This window comes from Rhodamnia argentea, chromosome 7, assembly GCF_020921035.1.
Source record: "Rhodamnia argentea isolate NSW1041297 chromosome 7, ASM2092103v1, whole genome shotgun sequence".
Classification (NCBI taxonomy): Eukaryota; Viridiplantae; Streptophyta; class Magnoliopsida; order Myrtales; family Myrtaceae; genus Rhodamnia; species Rhodamnia argentea.
In genome coordinates this window covers 21,687,722-21,705,871 of record NC_063156.1, presented here as the reverse complement: position 1 = coordinate 21,705,871, position 18,150 = coordinate 21,687,722, and the positions used below count along the sequence as shown (strand labels likewise).

Below are 18,150 nucleotides of genomic sequence, written 5' to 3'. Positions count from 1 at the left end.
TCCGAGTTGCTGCATATCTGTGTTATACTCTTCCACATCCGATAATTGCAACTTTGCTCGCCATGCATGTTAAAATTGGGTTTATAACGTGCTTTGACAGGCCTCATCCTAACGAGTGCTCTGGTGGCGATCTGGATGGAGACCTGTTCTTTATCAGTTGGGATGAAGATATCATCCCGATGCGAACTGATACTCCAATGGATTATACTGGGAGGAGACCACGCATAACGGATCATGAAGTGACACTGGAGGTGAGTGTCTCAAGACTTTGTTTTGTCATAGGGTTGTAGTATCCTTTCTTTAACAGTACCAAATATTTTTCAGGAAATTCATAAATTTTTCGTTGACTACATGATCAATGACACGCTGGGTGCCATCTCAACTGCTCATTTGGTTCATGCTGACCGTGAACCAGAAAAGGCCCGGAGTGAAAAGTGTCTACAGTTGGCGACTCTTCACTCTATGGCTGTGGACTTTGCAAAGACTGGTGCACCAGCTGAGATGCCGAGGGTTTTGAAGCCAAGAGAATTTCCAGATTTCATGGAGAGAGTAGACAAACCAATGTACACATCTACCGGTGTGCTTGGAAAACTGTATCGTGCGACGCAGGAGTTCTCGCTAGAGAAGTCGAACATCATCTGGTCGGAGGAAGTCGCTCGAGAGTACTACGATCGTGATCTGGAAGTCGACGGTTACGAGGCATTCGTCGACACAGCAGTCACTCATAGGGACAAGTACATAGAGAAACTGAGCGCACTGATGCATTTCTACGGGGCGGAGAGCGAGGATGAAATCTTGACCGGCAATCTGCGGAGCCGAGCCGTGTATCTGCGGAGGGACAACAGGAAATACGGAGATATGAAGGACCGGATCTCGCTGTCGGTGAAGAGCCTGCACAAAGAGGCCAGAGAATGGTTCGAGAGCGGGTGCAAGGCGAACGAGAGGGAGCGCCTGGCCTCAGCATGGTATCGCGTGGCGTACCATCCATCCTTCATTCGCCGGAGCTTCAACTTCTTGAGCTTCCCGTGGATCGTGGGGGATGTGTTGCTCAGCATAAGATCAGTGAACAGGAGAAAATCCCTCGCTTAGCACCTGCTCTGCTGTGTGGTATCATCAAGTCACCATTTACTTGCCCGAATCTTGTGTTCAAGGGATCGTTTCGTGCGCATAAACGAGAAACGCTGTGTCGTATTCCATATTTCATGCTTATGCTCATGCGATCGCGTGGATGCAATTAGAATTCAACCTTTGCAAGTTTCGAGTTGTCAGGTGTGACTGGGTGGCCAATTCGTTGATTAGATAAACCAAACCAAACCGTAAAAAAGTTTAAAATTAATAAATGAGACAATTTGCTCTTCCACTTCAGTCCACACAAGTAAGGATTTTTATATGGTTTTTCAAATATGTTTTTTAAAAAATCCCCCTATATATTTTTTTTTTTTGGCTTAATAGAAGAAGGAACAATTTAAGTAATACGTGCACGGAATTGTTTCCAATCCGCGCATGGATGACGCAGCTTCACTTCCTACGTGCAATCTACCTTTTACAAGCCATCCGTATGGTTGCAACCAAAAACGACAACACAAACCCACTCAAAACGACGACGCTTTTACGATCCACCGAGGTATTAAATATCAAGCCGCCAAGTGACGTCATCGAGTCCAACTCCCCACGACGAGCGAGTCATGGGAAGTTGGGGCCCTGTCATGCAACCGCGGTCACCATCGCATCCTTACCCTTACCGGCCACGTCCTCCGCCGCCAAGTCCCCGCCGCCGGGAGCCCACGCGTGCCGGACGAAGGAGAAGTTCCGGTACCGGCGGAAGTGGTCTTCGTCGTCGAGGTGAGGGTCGTGCCCCGGCCCCTCGTCGAAGTTGAGGGCGTAACTCATGGGATCGTAGTTGAACTTGCCGTGCCTGTTTGGGTTGTGCGCCCCTCCAGCTGCGCCGATGGCCCGGCTCCGGCTGAACCGCCGGATGAAGGTCTTCCACCTCGGGCCCGCGACGATCTCCGACCACTCCCGGAGCTTCTTCAGGACCCTGAGCCCCGGGGCCCACCACCGGCGGTCGAAGTGCGACGACCCGATCCGCTCCCAGAAGCTGGACGAGGAGGACGGGCGGGCGCGGCCCGGGCGGCGGAAGCCGAAGCAGTGGTTGCAGCAGAGGGAGGTGTCGTGGGCCGGAGACGATCCTTCTTCGATCATTGGATCCGCTTCCTTGTTGCGCCTCGACGAAGCGGGCGATTCCACTTCTTCCATGGTTTCTCTCTCTCTCTCTCTCCGGTGGGTGAGAGTTCTTGTCTGTACTCTTTTCCGGTGATGTTGAGAGAGAGAGAGAGAGAGAGAGAGAGGGAGAGGAAAGGTTACGTTGTAGCTTAAGTGAAACAGGGGATCGCGGGGGGATGATATTTCACATCCGAGCGAGTGATGAGGAAGGGGCAATTCGGTAACTTCCGAGCGAGTAGAAGAGGATATGCTTAGAAAGACCCAAGCGGTGATCAAGATCAGCTGCTCCGCGGTGCATCGTAAAATCCTGTGATCTGCACGACTAGAGTTCATGCCGGGTCAGCTCAAAATCCTGCAATAGTTGCACTCTCTCTCTCTCTCTCTCTGGGTGAAAATGCCAGGCCCGGGCCCTCACCTGATGTACGCCATGGGCTCAGGGCTCGCCCTCACGTCCCTCTCCAACGGCAGATTCGCTCCCCACCACACCCTCGCCTACACCCTCAACGCCTTCTTCGGCCCCGACATCGGCTCCTTCTCCGAGTGGCTCGGCTACACCCTCTCCGACCTGCCCGGCTTCGGCTTCGCCGGCCCCCTCGGCTCCCTCCTGGCCGACGCCGTCCACGACCCGTTCTACTACGTGCTGATCCTGGGCTTGCCTTTCTCGATCCTCTATTCTTGGGTCTCCAAGGTTTTGCTCCAAAAGGGCCTTCTTGATTCTGTTTCTAGGGTGAGTTCTCTCAAGTGTTTTGATCGCTTGGTTCATGTAGAAGAGTGGTGAAGAAATATGGGTTGTTTGATTTTGTTGAGGGGTTTGTGCGATTTTATGGGTTTGGGGGTGTAATTTTGGCAAACAGGGAAAGAGCAAGTCTCTTGGTGATGAATATGATGATGAGTCGAGTTTAGTGAGATCAAGGTTACAAAGTCAGTGGCCTCATAAATTTTCAATCTTGTGAAGTGCCAAGGTGGCCTTGTAAGTCCAACTATAGTGTACTGCCGTTCAGTGATCATAATAGTGCCCTTAAGTTGCTTCCTTAATAATCCTCGACTTGGTATGATTTGGTGCAGGTGCCCCTTACTAGAAGGCAATGTCTGCTGTTGGTAGCTGCCGGTTCTTTATCCCACTTTTTCCTAGACCATTTGTTTGAGGTACTGATTTCGTCCTGAGGTGTTATCGAGCATCTTTAAAGTCAATACGACATCATCTTTACATATCCTCCTTTGTGGAGATGATATTGGAGTTTATATACAACTTTAAGCTGCTTTATCATGTAATTTGTACTATATCTTGCGTACAAGAACTTAGAACTAAGTTGCATATTTGCCCTTCTCATTGATGTTGCTTAAGCTATTTGATTTTCTTCAAATGGCGCTGACCGTGTAAATGTGAATTGAGTTTCTTATTGTTCCATAAAATTTTAACTTGCACAAGATTTAGTGAATGCCATGTCGATCATTTCAGTAATGGGTGAGTTAACTCTGTACGAACTGATTCTATTAAAGCCAATATATTCATTTTTAGCATTGGGTGTATGATGAAGGCTCAGTTTGAAAGAAGAATGAGAATACTTCTTAGAATATGAGAAATGTGTTCTCACTGTCTTGCTTGCAAAAACTTTTGCACTTACTCATGGTTGATGGTGGGTTTCAAATCATTAAATTTGCTAGAAATCTTAAGTTGAACATTCATCGTTACGTGTGTGTTTCTCCACTTTGCAGGAAAATGGCCATTCATCTATGTATACTTGGATATTGAGCACTGGTTGGTGGAAAAACCGTGCACCTGTCAACCCTGATGCTGTTGTTGTTGTTGGTTTCTTATGCATTTGCCTCATTTGTGGTTTTGTTTACATCAACAGGTTCTATTCCCATCAAGATCCATTTCACTTAGTTTTCTTGTGGCATGATTGTGGACACTTTTTGGTTCTTGTTACTTAAATATGATTGCTTTGCAGAGTGAAGTCCGTTAAGTCCATCAGGAACAGATCCTATCAATCTCTGAAACTTATGGGGATTGTCGCAAGCCTGTATTGTGTATGGTGTGCAAGCCAGATATATTGGGTTAATCCTCGTCGGCCAGCAGTGGGCGAAGAAGCTGACCTTGGTATTCTTGTATTTATGGCTACTTATTTTTTCCTTCCTCATGGTTTGTGTATACTCTCCATGAACACAAAAGATAATGAAACGGGGCTTCCCCTTTAAAGAACATCGCGCTTCTGGTGTGTGCATTTTGCTTCTATTACACAAAGCTACAATGTTGTTGTAGTTTTAACTTTCGGCCACTAGTGCTAATAGCTGTTGTGAGACAAATAACAAAACTTGTCTGTGATCTCAGTAGAATGGCAATTTTCTGAAAATTTGCAGATGAATTTGATGAATTCTATACAATGAGAACTCTATACGCATGGTGTTATCTCCATTCCTTTTGTTCTATGGTTCTTTCTTCAATTTCGTTTCACTGTCGTTCCAGCTCTTCTAAGATTGAATTTTTCCTGCTGACTATGAGAATCTGATCTGGATCTGCAGTAGTCTAGCAAAAACAATAAGAATACTTGTCCAGGACTAGACATAAGCGTGTCTATGTGAACTGCCACGGAATCGTGGGTTGTGTTGTCCTTTATCCACCCCATGGTTCTCCGGACGGCAAAAGATACAATTGATCGACAGAACAAGATCCCATTTTTCAAAATCAAAACAACGTGAGCCAAATAGAGAACAACGTCTGTCCAGGAGCTGGTCCAACCTGGTCCTCACGATTTTTCGTGAATCACTTTTAAGGGCAACAAAAACCAGGAAAGAAAGCACACATTTCTCTATCATTTGATCTACAGACATGCTCTGTTACATATACACCTGGCCAAGCTGGGGAAATGTCAACATAGTATCATCCAGGGATTGAAGGAAAGGATTTGCTGACCTCATGAATGTTGCGGTTCTTCTTCATGAACCCCTCCAATTCCATTCTCGATTTCCATCAACAGCTGAAGTTGGTGTTCTCAGCCATTTTTTTCCTTTCCAAACGTATGAAATCCATCATTTTAGTTAACAGAAGAAACCCAAAGGAAAAAAAAATAACTCTCGAGTCTTCTATGAATTACCAGTGGTCGCTGGTGCTCTCATGCTCAGAGTCAGAGCAGGAAACTGCAATAATGCAGCGAAAGTGGAGGACGAACGAATAAAGAACATACTACATTCACCATACACATTAAATCTTCGTGAACTATGTAACTAACGTTGTTAAAAAATGAAACTTCTATAGATTAAGTGCTCCCGAGAGAAAACATGGCCATCGCTAATGTTTTGTTGAGAGTGAGAATCAATTTAGCCGACGAGAAACTACATACCCACACTACGCCTTTACGTAGTCGCTTTCATTCTTGAATGGTTCGTCGAGTCGAAATTTGCTCACACAGGACCTTATTAAGGCGGGAAATGTTAGTGACATCTAACCCTAAGTTGCGCGATATCTCGCACGAAAATCTGGTTTGGCTGGTTGATACATGCCTCTTTTTTGGCCAATTGATTTATGTGTCTCCTCCCTTGTAACTAGTGGTAATGAAGGTTCAGTTTATGGGCCAGCCAACTGTTTCAAGCCCAAATTGCTACTCATCTTACATAATGGGCCTAATTCCCTAAAACTGGTCCAATCCCAAATCTATCCCAAACTCTTTTTTTTTTTTTTGTCTCGAAAAGAACCCTCAACTTTAGGTTAAGTCCCAAATCTAACCCGAACTTCTTTTTGTCTTCAAAAAAACTACAAACTTTAGATACAATATCAAATCTACCCCGAATATGTTTTATTTAAAAAAATCACAAATTTTCAATGTATTATCAAATCTTACTCGTGGTCTAGTTCCAACAAGGCATTTTCACGCCAATAAAAAAAAAACCCCACTTTAGCAAAGTAATGGGGCGATATGTACGGGCTGAGGTGGCATTTTGACATGGATAACAAAGTCGCCCTAATAAAGAAATTCTTCATAATAAAATCATTTTAGGATATGCAAATTAGGGATGACTAATGACAATTTTTGGACAAATGGCTAATGGGGCAGATTTGCTATTAGACTAAAAATATGTGATTTTTCTTAGATAGAAAAAGTTCGGGGTAGACTTAAAACTGGACTTAAAGCTTAAGGTTTTTTATGAGACAAAAAAAAGTTCGAGGCGGATTTGGGATTGAACCTAAAGTTGGGAGTTTTTTTTCTGCGACAAAAAACTATTTGGGGCAGATTTGAGATTTCACTTAAAGTTTGGAGTTTTTTAGGGAATTAAGTCCAATAAAACCGGTCATGGGCCCACAATTTTTTTATGCTTCGTATGTTTTTAATTGTAAACTCGTTTTTACAACGCGATTATTAACAAAATGAAAATTTATGATTAAATTATTCATGAGATTCTCTTTTAGACGGAGATGATAATAAAAATACCAAGATGAACTTATAAAAGGGTGCGACGAATCAACAAATGGAAATTTAAGTAACCAAGTCGTATTCAAGCACAACAAAAAAAGCTCGCTACATTAGATTATAACACATTTGTTAAGTATGTCATGAATTCTTTATGCGCTTGGGCTAACATTTGGGATTGAGAGCAGTGGTATAAATATTATTTTTCTCAAGTTATTAGATTAAGAAGTAAAAAAAAAAAAATTCTTTAGTTTTGAGAGCCATTTTTGTGATTCTTTATTTTTCATGGTGGATTTTGCTCCTCGTGATTTTTCCGAAGGGTCTCGATGTAAATATTTGTGTTTGCTTCTTCTTCTCAGTTTTAGTTTTGTTATTGTTTCTATATTGGTCAGAACAATTTGCTATCAGAGCCATAGGATATCTCAATATTCTAGCTATGACTTTAAGTCCAACAACGAAAATTGATATTAAGAAGTTTGAAGGGAGCGGCAATTTCAATATATGCCAAGTTCTTATGTTGGTTGTCTTACGTAGCGGGGTTTGAAGAAAATTCTGCTTGGGAAAGGAAGAAACTAGAGAGCACGTCAGATAAAATTTGGGAAGAATTGGATGAAAAAGCTTTATCTACTATCCAGTTATGTCTTATGAATAAAGTTTTGTAGGGTGCTAGATCAGAATTAGCTGCAAATTTATGGACGAAATTGGGGAATTTTTTTTTAACAAAATCCCTCACCAATCGATTGAGACTCAAGCAACGTCTCTTCACTCTTCGTATGGCTAAAGGTGCTTCCCTGAAGTGTCATGGTACTAAGTTCAATGCTACTATCTCTGTATTGGGAAGGACTGATGTTAAGATTGAAGATAAGGATCAAGCTCTTTTACTATTGGTTTCACTACCTCCCTCTTATTAGAATTTCATATAGATTGTGATTGTTAGTCGATCGATGTTGAAGATATTAAGACTAGTTCGCTAAATAAGCGAATACTGTATATGGAATTGAGTTTTGAAGATAATAATGATTATGGGGATGCTTTATTTGATGGGGGGTCTATTGAGAGAAGCAATATTGGCAGTGCAGGTCAAAATTGAAGCATAAGGATCTTACTTGCAACTATTGTAAGTCTAAGGAGCATATTCAGATAAATTGTCCGAAAGTAAAGGCAAAGTAGTTAAGAGAAACTAATATAAATTAGCAAAATCAAAGGAATGCAAATAGGCACAATAAAAAATACTAGAACAAACATAATTAGGGAAATGAAAATCTTGCTCAAGCTAGTATTACTGAAGAAGAAAACGTAGATTGGTTATTACTTGCGGACGATGAAGACAAATTCAACGATAATTGGTTTCTTGATTCAGGCTGTTTGTATCACATGTGTCCTAATTGTGATTGGTTCTCCATGTACAAAGAATATAAAGGTGGAGTTACTCTAATGGAACATAACGCTAAATGCAAAGCAGTTGGGATCGAGACTATCAACATTAAGATGCACAAAGGGATGATCAAAACCTTAGAGAATGGCGGACACGTTCTTGATTTGAAGAACCTCATCTCATTGGGTACATTTGATGCTAATGGGTGTGGGTTTACTGCTGAAAGCGGAGTTATGAATATTATGAAAGGTTCACTTCTATTGATGAAAGGGCTACAAATGGCACTTTGTATCAGCTTCAAGGCACTATAGTTGCTGGTTCAGCTGCGGTATCATCCGCTATGACAGAATTAGACAATACCAAATTTTAGCATATGAGATTAGGCCATATAAGTATTAAAGCGATGGAAGAGCTCAGTAAGAAAGGTTTTTTGTGTGGTTAGAAAGTTAAAAAGCTGGATTTTTGTGAGCATTGTGCTTTTGGGAAAGATAAAAGGGTCGGTTTCAAAACAAAAATTTACACAACAAATGGCACTTTGGATTATATTCAATTTGATCTTTTGGGGGCCTACAAAAGTTCCTTCAAAGGACTTGATTCAAGGTATTTACTCGCTTTTATTGATGATTTTTCAATAAAAGTTTGGGTCTATTTTCTAAAACAAGAATCGAGTAAAAAAAACACTTTTAGTGTCAAAAATTGTGTACAAAGATCACTTTGGAGGCAAAAGTTTTCTCCGGATCACTTAAGTGCTAAATCGGAGACAAAACGATTATTTTTGTGCCTACGGCGAAAAATTTCGACCATTCTCAATACTTGGCATTTTTTATTAATTTTTGAATTTTAATTAGCATTTTTTTTAAAAAGTCCACATGGGTTCCATGTGGACTTTGAAATTTAGAAAATAATTAAAAAATAAAATTCAACTTTAAAAAAAGAAAAATTAACATATTTTTTTGAAAAAAAAACTTGATTTAAAATAAATTAAAATAACCTAAAAAAATTAGCAAAAAAAAAAAGGCAGATTATGGATCCCTTTTTTTAAAAAAAAATTGGCTTTTTAAAAAAAAATTTCAGCTTATTTTTTAAATTATTTTAAATAAAAAATTTAAATTTAAAAAAAATACCACAGTGGACCTCTGGCGAGCCACGTCATCGTCATATATTAATAAAAAAGTGCCACATCGGATTTTCGGCAAAGAATATCGGAGTTGACATTTAAGTGATCCTTTTTAAAAAAAATTCGCATTAAAATAATCTGACGGAAACTTTTGGCACCAAAGTGATCTTTGTACGCAACTTTTGGCACCAAAAGTGTCATTTTCTCAAGAAAGTGATGTTTTTGTTATATTCGAACAATGGAAATATTTTGACCAAAAAAAAAAAAAACAAGAGGAAAGCATTGATTTAGAAGTGGACCGGTAAGAAAGATTAAGAGGCTGAGAATAGATGATGAGATGGAGGTTTAAAGAGGCGAGTTCAATGAGTTCCGCAAGAATGAAGGCATTGTGAGACATCATACGATAGCGAATACACCATAGCAGAGCGGTATTACGGAACCCAATGAACAAAACCTTATTAGAAAGGACTAAGTGTATGTTGTCTAACACTGGTTTCGACAAGTTCTAGGCTAAGGCAATCAATACAACTTATTGGTTGATAAATCGTTAGCCTTGCACATCTATTAAGTGCAAGACACTCAAGAAGGTATGATCGGGTAAATACATTGATTATTCTTTTCTTCAGATATTTGGATATTCGGCATATGCACATGTTAATAAGGGGAAACTAGAGCCTAGAGCAAAAAAATGAATCTTTCTTGATTATGCTTATGACATAAAGCATTATAGGCTTTGGTCTTTTGATTCATCTAAGGTTAGCAGAGATGTTACTTTTGATAAGTTTGCTATGATTCATCCCAGCAATGAATCGTCTATTCCTTGTCATGAAAATCTGAAAAGTGCTGTGGAGAAGGTGGAGTTTGAAGTAATTTCTTCGCAACTAATTTAATCATCTACTGATAATATTGAAGAGAACCATTATTTTATTGCAAGAGATAGGTGAAGAAGGACAATGAAACCTCCATGAAAATATGGGTACTCAGATTTGGCTACTTATGCTCTTTCAGTTGCAAAGTCGGTAGAGTATAGGTGGGCCTAAAATGGACTAGGAAGTTATTTCTTCAAAAGATTCAACAAAGCAGTTAGTTGATGAAAATGAAGAGATGAAATCTCTTAAAAGGAATCTGACTTGAGAACTTGTTAAGCCACCAAAAGGAAAGAAAATTGTAAGTTGCAAGTGGGTTTTCAAAAGAAAAGAAGGTATTCCTAAAGTTGAAGACGTCGGATTTAAAGCTCGTCTAGTTGCTAAGGCAAATCGGCACAATTAAAGTAGTTAACTTTAATGATGTGTTTTCACCGGTCGTTGAGCACATCCCCATTCATGTTTTTCTTGCATTTGTTGCTATACATGATTTAGAGTTGGAACAACTCGATGTGAAAACAGCTTTCTTACATGGTGAACTTGAAGAGAAAATCTATATGGGTCAACTAGAGGGTTTTCAGTTTGAAAGTAAGGAATATCATGTTTGTTTATTGAAAAAGTCTATATATGGCTTGAAGCAATCACCTAGATAGTGGTATAAAATGTTTTATTCATTTATGGCTTAATTTGGCTATTGTATGAGCAAATATGACAGTGGTGTATATCTATGCAAACTTTCAAATGACTCTTATATTTATTTGCTGTTATGTGTTGATGACATGTTGATTGCAGCAAAAGATAAATATGATATACAAAATTTGAAGGCACAATTGAGCTTATATAGATGTATCAAAGAAAATCCCCGACATGGAAATTCGGCAAGATTGAAAAAGGGGAAAATTATATCTTTCCTATAAAAGCTACATTGAGAATGTGTTAGATCGTTTTGGCATGAAAGATCCCAAATCAACAAGTATTTCTCTTGCTACTCACTTTAATTTATCAGCTAGTTTATTCCACAAACAGATGAAGAGCTAAAATATATGCCACGTGTTATATACTCTAGTGTAGTTGATAGCCATATGTATGCTATGGTTTGTACTTGACCCGATATTTCACATGCTATTGGCGTGGAAAGTAGATATTTATCATACCCATGCAAAGTTCATTGGCAAGCTGTAAAGTGAATTTTGAAATATCTGCAGGGTACTTTAGAATTTGGGAACACTAGTGACACTCTTATAGTATATGTTAATTCTAATTATGCTGATGACCTTATAAGAGAGGTCTTTGACTAGGTATATCTTTACTATTTGGAGGTAGTGTAGAAAGCTTCTTCATAACATATTGTTGCTTTGTCTATTGCAAAGGCAGAGTATATGACTATTACAGAGACAGTTAAAGAAGCCATATGGTTAAGAGGCTTATTTGTAAAGCTCAGTGTAGATCGTGGTCTAACTGTTGTCCCTTGTGATAGTCAAAGTACTATACATCTTACTAAAGATAAGATGTTTCATGAGAGGAGAAAGCACATTGATTTGCAATATCATTATATTCGAGACATTCTTAATGATGGCTATATTAATATCTTGAAGATTGGTGTAAAAAATAATCCAATTGATATGTTGACGAGGCTCTTGCCTAGTGCCAAATTCAGACATTATTTGGATTTGGTTAATGTATGTTGCAACCGAGTTTTACTTTGGTGGAAGGAGAGGATTATTTGTTACTTATGTTTATCTGACGAATTCAAGTCGAAGTGAAAATTTGTTGAGTATGTCTTGAATAATATACGGGCCCAACGTTAGGGCTTGAGAGAAGTAGTATAAATATTATTTTTCTCAAATTATTAGATTAAGAAGTAGAGATAGAAAGAGTCATTGGTTTTGAGAACCACCTTTTGTAATTCTTTTTTTTATAGTGGATTTTGCTTCTCCTCTTCCCGTAATTTTTTCCACAAGAGTTTCTACGTAAATTTTTGTATTTGTTTCTTATTGTCGATTTTAATTTCGTCTTTGTTTTCTCATTTATCATAACATAAATTTTTTTTTTAAAAAAATTTGTTGTCTAAAAAAGATTTGTACTTTTTCAACCAAAGGCTCTAGAAAACAACAGTCCTAGGGATTCGGAAGACAAGATCCTATCCTCCAAAATTCATATTATTTTAATCCTCGGTTGAGATTAGCTCATCAAGATAAGTGGAGGAAAACATCGTTGTTCTCATAGTTAATGATTATATCTTTCATCATTAGCTCCTGTCCTTACTCAAATGTCTATTGTGGATTGATGAGATGTCGCAAAGCCCGCACAGCCTCACACCTCCTCCGCTAATCCTTAATTCCTCTCATCATAACATTCTTTTGATTGACTGTTACTGCCCCATTCGGATATGCTTCTTATGAAATAAAAGCTGGATTAAATATTCAAGCTTGTCAATTTCTGGACTTTGTTTTCTCGGACCCCGACAATAATTGCTATATTCTATTGTATAAGATGATGGTCTATGCGCTTCCTTTCTTTATGATTAGCCTCTAATGCTGGCCCTGAGTACGTTTTATTAGGTGGCATGTTGCTATCCTTGCTCTCAAGTGCTGTAGCAGTCTCTTCACGTTCACTCTTTCCAGAGGCCCACCTCCTTTATTCACACGCAAAATTACTTCCACAAAGGTCGTTGCCTGCCATCCTAATCGCATCTTGATTTACCTAACATGACTTGCTCCAATTTGGTGGCAAAATTGCTGGAACTTAGGTCAGCAAATCAGTCACATCAACAGGGCAATTTCTCAGCATATATATGTGTGGTCACCCACAATTCTTTCTACCACCATGGCCGAAAAGAGGATAAGATGAAGAAACGAGGGCCTCTTTCCAGCACAAAGTAGTAAGAATCATAAGAAGAAAAAGCTTTAGAAATCGCGGAAATATGCATCGCTGTCGTTGCTATGAGCTAAGTCTTTGCACGCACCGATGCATGTAAACCCCAACGCATGTGAGCCATAACATCATAGCGGTTTTATGTGAGTTTCACCGAACTGAGCAACCGGCACGTGTTGATTAATTCATTATGTAAAAATGCCACATGAAAAAAAGAAAAGCCATGAACTTACACCCTCGGACGAAAATATTGATAAATTATACCTATTGGACATGTATAATCTCATTTTTAAAACGATGCACAAAAAGGAATGAAATGTTTCTCGAGGGATATGAGCATTCATCATTGACTTTTCTGTCCAAAGAAGTTTTTGTATGATGTGGCTAATGGCAGTTATGTGATATCTCAGTCGAGTAAAAATTGTTGCCATTCTGCTTTGATTATAATGAGTTACTTGCTCCATTCGTGACGAAATAAATTATTTGAAACCTTAATTTACAAACTCTAAACACAAATCCAACTTTATGATTTGCTCGAATTTCGTATATTAACTTACAAAATCGATGTTGCGAAATCATGGCCACCCGCTGTGCAATTCCGATTTGGGGCTCCGGAAAAAGAGAGAGAGAGAGACAAAGCCTATTCAAAGTACGTTGTTTTTTCGTTGGAAAATATGTAGTTTCAGTTTGGCTCAGATGACATATCCGTTGTACACATCAGTCTTGCTAGCCCTAGCGCCACCAGATGCCGCATTAAGCACTTTTGTCGAAAGAGGCAGCTTGCATATTTTGTAACCACCGTTGAGGCACAAGCTACTCATTTGCGTGATCGTGGATGCGTTACATGAAAATGAAGATATAATTTTTGGGAAAAAAAGTTAGATAAGGCCGTTTGTTTTGTAAAAACTACGTCATCAAGTCCGAGTTTATCGGGATATCCAATTAGACCCGCCTTCATTCAAAAGCTAATTACCCTATACTATACCAATTATTCGAAGTGAGATTTTTCTGACATAACTCACAATGCATCTCAATAATTGCATATTCTAATGCGAGATTTATAATGCAACGTTAACATTAAAAAAGTGAGAATAAACTCTCTTTTGACTATGTGATATACACATAAACAAAAGTATGAGGTGAAGAAAACGGAGGCCTCTTTAGACGAGCGACAGACCTGGAGGGTGACGAACATGACATTGTTGGGTATCGAATTTAAAACAAAAAACACCACCCGCAACCCCCCCTCAAAAAAAAAAAAAAAAAAAAACTTCAATCGAACGACTTTTCTATAATATCATTAAGCCTCGGTTCATCGACTTGGGTATCATTTTCTTTGCCCGAAGTTGACATCTTTGTCCTTGCTCACCACCTTCCTGTCTGGGTTTTGTGAGTGCCAGAGTAGCTTGTCCCGCTGAGTGGAGAAAGAGAGAGAGAGAGATTAGACGGAGGGGAGGAAAGTGTGAAGTGAACGAGTTTGGTGGAGAGCTTGTGCTGTATTTTCTCTGTTTCTGATATGAGAACCTTGGCTTGAGTTCAACAACTCTCTGAAACGAAGGGAAAAAGATGACCTTGGGTGCTTTTGTGGGTGCAGTAATGGCGGCTCGCAGGATATCATCGCTGCTCGCTCGCTCGCTCCCTGCTCCTTCTGGGTGTTCTTCCCTGCTCCTCTCTCGAGGTTGGCAGAGCTTGTCTTTCTTTCCTGTTCCATGCACACTTGTTTTGTTCTTGAATTTCTCCATCTTGAATGGTGATGGTGCCTCGGTCTGTTGGTCTCGTGCTTGGAATCAGGAGATTGATGTTTGATCATATATTCAAACCTGCCTATATTCCCAGTTGATTGATTCTTATCCTTTTTGATTTGGAAAATTACTGCGACAAGACCTGTTTTCTGGCAACTTTCATTGGACCAACAAACAAAAAGCAGAGGAAGATAAAAGGGAGATCTTTCTGTACTCAGCTCACTGATCTTGATCAGCCTGTTCAATTTCATGGGTCTTGGCTTCAAACGTCTTTTTTTTCCCCCTCAGTTCTGATAAATCTGTAAACCCCTTCAAAGTTGTGAATCTCTCAAAAAAGGATGATTCAAACTGATCATAAATCAGAACTCTTGTTTCCCCTGAACTCAGTCAATGGATTTCAACCTCCAGGGAAAAATCCGGGCTCGAGAAGGAGTATCAACAGGTTCAGCACGGCTGCGGCTGCGGCTGCACTTGAGAAGCTAGTCACCCCTCCTGTTCAAGTCTGTTACACGCAGCATTTGATCAATGGTCAATTTGTTGATTCAGCCTCAGGTGGCCCTTTACTTTATCCTCAAACAAATGGAAGTTGAAAATCTCTGGACTCATTTGTTCATCATTGTGGTCTGATTCGTTCTCTGTTTTTTATAGGGAAAACATTCCCGGCCTATGATCCGCGAACTGCGGAGGTGATTGCCAACGTAGCCGAGGGCGAGGTTGAGGATATTGACAGGGCGGTGGCTGCTGCTCGGAAAGCATTTGATGAGGGGCCGTGGCCGAAGATGACTCCTTATGTTAGAATCTAACCTTTTTCTTGCGCCCAATTGAGTTGAATCGGCACTGTTGGAAATAAAAGTTTGGATCGCCTTATGTTACTAGTTATGTTGCTATTTTCTACCCTTCTGTATTCAGGAAAGATGTCGGATCCTGCTGCGCTTCGCCGATTTGGTCGAGAAACATAGTGAGGAGCTTGCTGCGCTGGAGACATGGAACAATGGAAAACCTTATGAGCAGGCTCTTCACTCAGAAATCCCATCGCTGGCGCGCCTCTTTCGTTATTATGCCGGTACTAAAATGAATTGTCTCCTTGTTTACTAGGCATGTACTGTCCTTGTTCGAAATGGCTGACACATCTGATCCAATTTCTCAGGTTGGGCGGACAAAATACACGGATTAACTGTTCCGGCTGATGGGAATTATCATATGCAGATACTGCATGAACCAATCGGCGTGGCAGGACAGATTATTCCGTGGAACTTTCCGCTGATCCTGTTTGCTTGGAAAGTCGGACCTGCTCTTGCTTGTGGTAATACTGTCGTCCTTAAATCCGCCGAGCAGACGCCTTTGACTGCTCTATATGCTGCAAAGCTTCTTCATGAGGTAAAACTCTCTCGATCCCCGCCTTTTCTCGTCAGCCTCACTGACATAAGAGATCGATTATAACGCGAGACTGAAATTAGATCAACATTGAGATGACATAAGACAATGCTATCTCCCTCTCTTGTCCAAGGTAATGTTTTGTGTTATGGTCCATTTCCTTCGTGGCAGGCTGGTCTTCCACCGGGCGTCCTGAACGTCATTTCTGGCTATGGTCCAACTGCCGGTGCTGCCCTCGCAAGCCATATGAATGTGGACAAGGTACATTAGGTTTATTATTTCGGGCTTGACTTCAAATTTCAGTACATATGATGATGGCGGCTTTTGTGCACCTAAAACATTCTCATGACATGTCGATTTTTGACGACCACTTGCCATGTTGTTTCGGCAGCTCTCCTTCACAGGATCAACTCAAACTGGTAAGATCGTTCTCGAACTGGCTGCCAGGAGCAATCTTAAGGCGGTGACTTTGGAGCTCGGAGGAAAGTCACCTTTCATCATATGTGAAGATGCCGACATCGATGAGGCCGTTGAGGCTGCGCACTTTGCTCTCTTCTTTAATCAGGTTACTCATAGCTTGACCTTATTCCATGGCCTGGACTTGTGATTTGTATGGAACTTCCCGATAGTGAATGAGAACAATTTGCCACTACAGGGGCAATGCTGTTGTGCCGGGTCACGTACCTATGTGCATGAACGAATTTACGATGAGTTCTTGGAGAAAGCAAAAGCTCGTGCCATGAAACGCGTGGTGGGCGATCCCTTCAAAAAGGGCGTCGAGCAAGGTCCCCAGGTACATGATTTCAGGTTCCTAGTAGCTTATTATGAACAGGCACACCCTGAATGGGATTCTTGAACGGTTCTGAAGATTGGACTTCCAAGAAAAACCTTTAGCAGAGTATGTGTAGAAGGAAAACAAGATGAAGCAAAAAAACACATTGAACAAGCTTAGGCTTTGTCAAATAGGGAAACCATATATAATTCAAGTTTACGTTAAGGGAAATGCATGTCAGTTTTCTTTGTAATTAACCTATTTGCAGAATCGGCGACGGGGTTCTCCGTAATGGTTTGATCTTTTGGTCATCATCTCATAACAGAATATGGTGCTTGTGAATGGTAGTAACACTTGCTATGACCTCACAAAATCCTTTCAGATTGATGTGGAGCAATTCGAGAAAATCCTGAGATACATAAGATTAGGCGTCGAAAGCAACGCGACCCTCGAGTGCGGAGGTGAAAGGTTCGGATCCAAAGGCTTCTTTATACAGCCAACAGTTTTCTCCAATGTCCAGGTTTTACTTATTGCCCTTCTAATCTAATCTCCTCAAAGGCAGCTCAATGTTTCTTGTAGGCTTCGTTTCATTGTCATGAAACTAAAATCTCCTTGCATCAGGATGATATGCCGATAGCACAGGACGAGATCTTCGGCCCCGTTCAATCGATCCTGAAATTTAAGTGAGTAAAACAAACAGTAACATCATATTCATCTCTCTTTTTAGGACAAGATTCTCTGAAGCTGGTAATTAAAAAACTTCAGTCAGGGAGGGGAACGTAGGCTATGTTATCACGATCTATTCACTGACTCTAGATTGATAACTGCTGTTTGAGAGTAAAACAAGGATGTGGAATGGTAGGAAAAGATGATCAGTCCATTACAAGCTTTGCGGAAACCTGTATTTATACTCGTGTATCATCACGCATTGATCGTACATGCCGTGGAATTCTAAACCTTGCCCTTGGACTCAGGGACCTCGATGAAGTGATACGGAGGGCCAATGCGACAACATACGGTCTTGCCGCAGGAGTCTACACCAAGAACATCGACACGGCCAACACGCTGACCCGGGCACTGAGGGCCGGGACCGTGTGGGTCAACTGCTATGACGTGTTTGACGCCGCCATCCCGTTCGGCGGGTACAAGATGAGCGGGATCGGCAGGGAGAAGGGGATCTACAGCCTCAACGGCTACCTGCAGGTGAAGGCTGTGGTGACGCCTCTCAGGAACCCGGCATGGCTATAGAAATGTGAGATCATAGAAATAATCTTCAACCATGTTCAGGTCTGCTTTTACAGACTCTCTCCGTCTGTCTGCTGAGATGAGACACCTCGCAATCTGTGTGTAATGAGAGCGTATTGAAGCAACATGACGAACTTCTATAACAGTCTTTGTCTCCTA

General features: G+C 40.7%; 4 protein-coding genes and 1 long non-coding RNA gene across 7 annotated transcripts in view; 3 read left to right on the top strand and 2 right to left on the bottom strand.

Moving 5' to 3' along the window:
* The window catches only part of LOC115734997 (RNA-dependent RNA polymerase 2), a 5,070-nt gene extending 3,812 nt beyond the window's left edge, over positions 1-1,258 (top strand). The window contains exons 3-4 of the mRNA XM_030666041.2: positions 101-251; positions 325-1,258. Of these exons, the coding sequence (XP_030521901.1) occupies positions 101-251; positions 325-1,089 (916 nt within the window). The 3' untranslated portion in view covers positions 1,090-1,258. The remainder of the gene's footprint in view (positions 1-100; positions 252-324) is intronic.
* LOC125316090 overlaps positions 1-14,245 on the bottom strand; it is a 24,839-nt gene extending 10,594 nt beyond the window's left edge. The window contains exons 1-2 of the long non-coding RNA XR_007199408.1: positions 14,130-14,245; positions 5,917-5,922 (exon numbers count right to left, since the gene is read on the bottom strand). This is a non-coding gene — a long non-coding RNA (uncharacterized LOC125316090). The remainder of the gene's footprint in view (positions 1-5,916; positions 5,923-14,129) is intronic.
* Positions 1,455-2,556, bottom strand: LOC115735001. Its single transcript, XM_030666048.2, has one exon. The coding sequence runs from the start codon at positions 2,554-2,556 to the stop codon at positions 1,705-1,707; it is 852 nt and encodes a 283-aa protein (XP_030521908.2). The 3' UTR covers positions 1,455-1,704.
* On the top strand, positions 2,309-18,150 carry LOC115734998 (aldehyde dehydrogenase family 2 member B4, mitochondrial-like). 3 transcript variants are annotated; one of them, XM_048283200.1, is made up of 13 exons: positions 2,309-2,359; positions 14,320-14,354; positions 14,453-14,536; positions 15,009-15,152; positions 15,249-15,391; positions 15,510-15,663; positions 15,748-15,977; positions 16,146-16,235; positions 16,366-16,539; positions 16,630-16,767; positions 17,129-17,266; positions 17,368-17,429; positions 17,721-18,150. In XM_048283200.1, the coding sequence occupies exons 3-13, from the start codon at positions 14,455-14,457 to the stop codon at positions 17,992-17,994; spliced, it is 1,629 nt and encodes a 542-aa protein (XP_048139157.1). In that variant the 5' UTR covers positions 2,309-2,359; positions 14,320-14,354; positions 14,453-14,454; the 3' UTR covers positions 17,995-18,150. The 3 variants fall into 3 exon arrangements, with proteins under 3 accessions (XP_048139157.1, XP_030521904.1, XP_030521903.1); XM_030666044.2 differs by lacking the exon at positions 2,309-2,359 and having other exon boundaries at positions 14,211-14,354; XM_030666043.2 differs by lacking the exon at positions 2,309-2,359 and having other exon boundaries at positions 14,261-14,536.
* LOC115734999 lies at positions 2,618-4,616 on the top strand. The gene is made up of 4 exons (XM_030666045.2): positions 2,618-2,950; positions 3,289-3,369; positions 3,940-4,079; positions 4,176-4,616. The coding sequence occupies exons 1-4, from the start codon at positions 2,618-2,620 to the stop codon at positions 4,420-4,422; spliced, it is 801 nt and encodes a 266-aa protein (XP_030521905.1). The 3' UTR covers positions 4,423-4,616.

Excerpts from the sequence above, each read along its gene's own strand:
- LOC115735001 (XM_030666048.2), bottom strand. The coding sequence starts at position 2,556 with ATGAACTCTAGTCGTGCAGATCACAGGATTTTACGATGCACCGCGGAG.
- LOC115734999 (XM_030666045.2), top strand. The coding sequence starts at position 2,618 with ATGCCAGGCCCGGGCCCTCACCTGATGTACGCCATGGGCTCAGGGCTC. Across the intron at positions 2,951-3,288 it reads TTCTTGATTCTGTTTCTAGG|GTGCCCCTTACTAGAAGGCA; the intron begins GTGAGTTCTCTC and ends GATTTGGTGCAG. Across the intron at positions 4,080-4,175 it reads GGTTTTGTTTACATCAACAG|AGTGAAGTCCGTTAAGTCCA; the intron begins GTTCTATTCCCA and ends ATTGCTTTGCAG.
- LOC115734998 (XM_030666043.2), top strand. The coding sequence starts at position 14,425 with ATGACCTTGGGTGCTTTTGTGGGTGCAGTAATGGCGGCTCGCAGGATA. Across the intron at positions 15,392-15,509 it reads GGCCGAAGATGACTCCTTAT|GAAAGATGTCGGATCCTGCT; the intron begins GTTAGAATCTAA and ends TTCTGTATTCAG. Across the intron at positions 15,978-16,145 it reads CTGCAAAGCTTCTTCATGAG|GCTGGTCTTCCACCGGGCGT; the intron begins GTAAAACTCTCT and ends CCTTCGTGGCAG.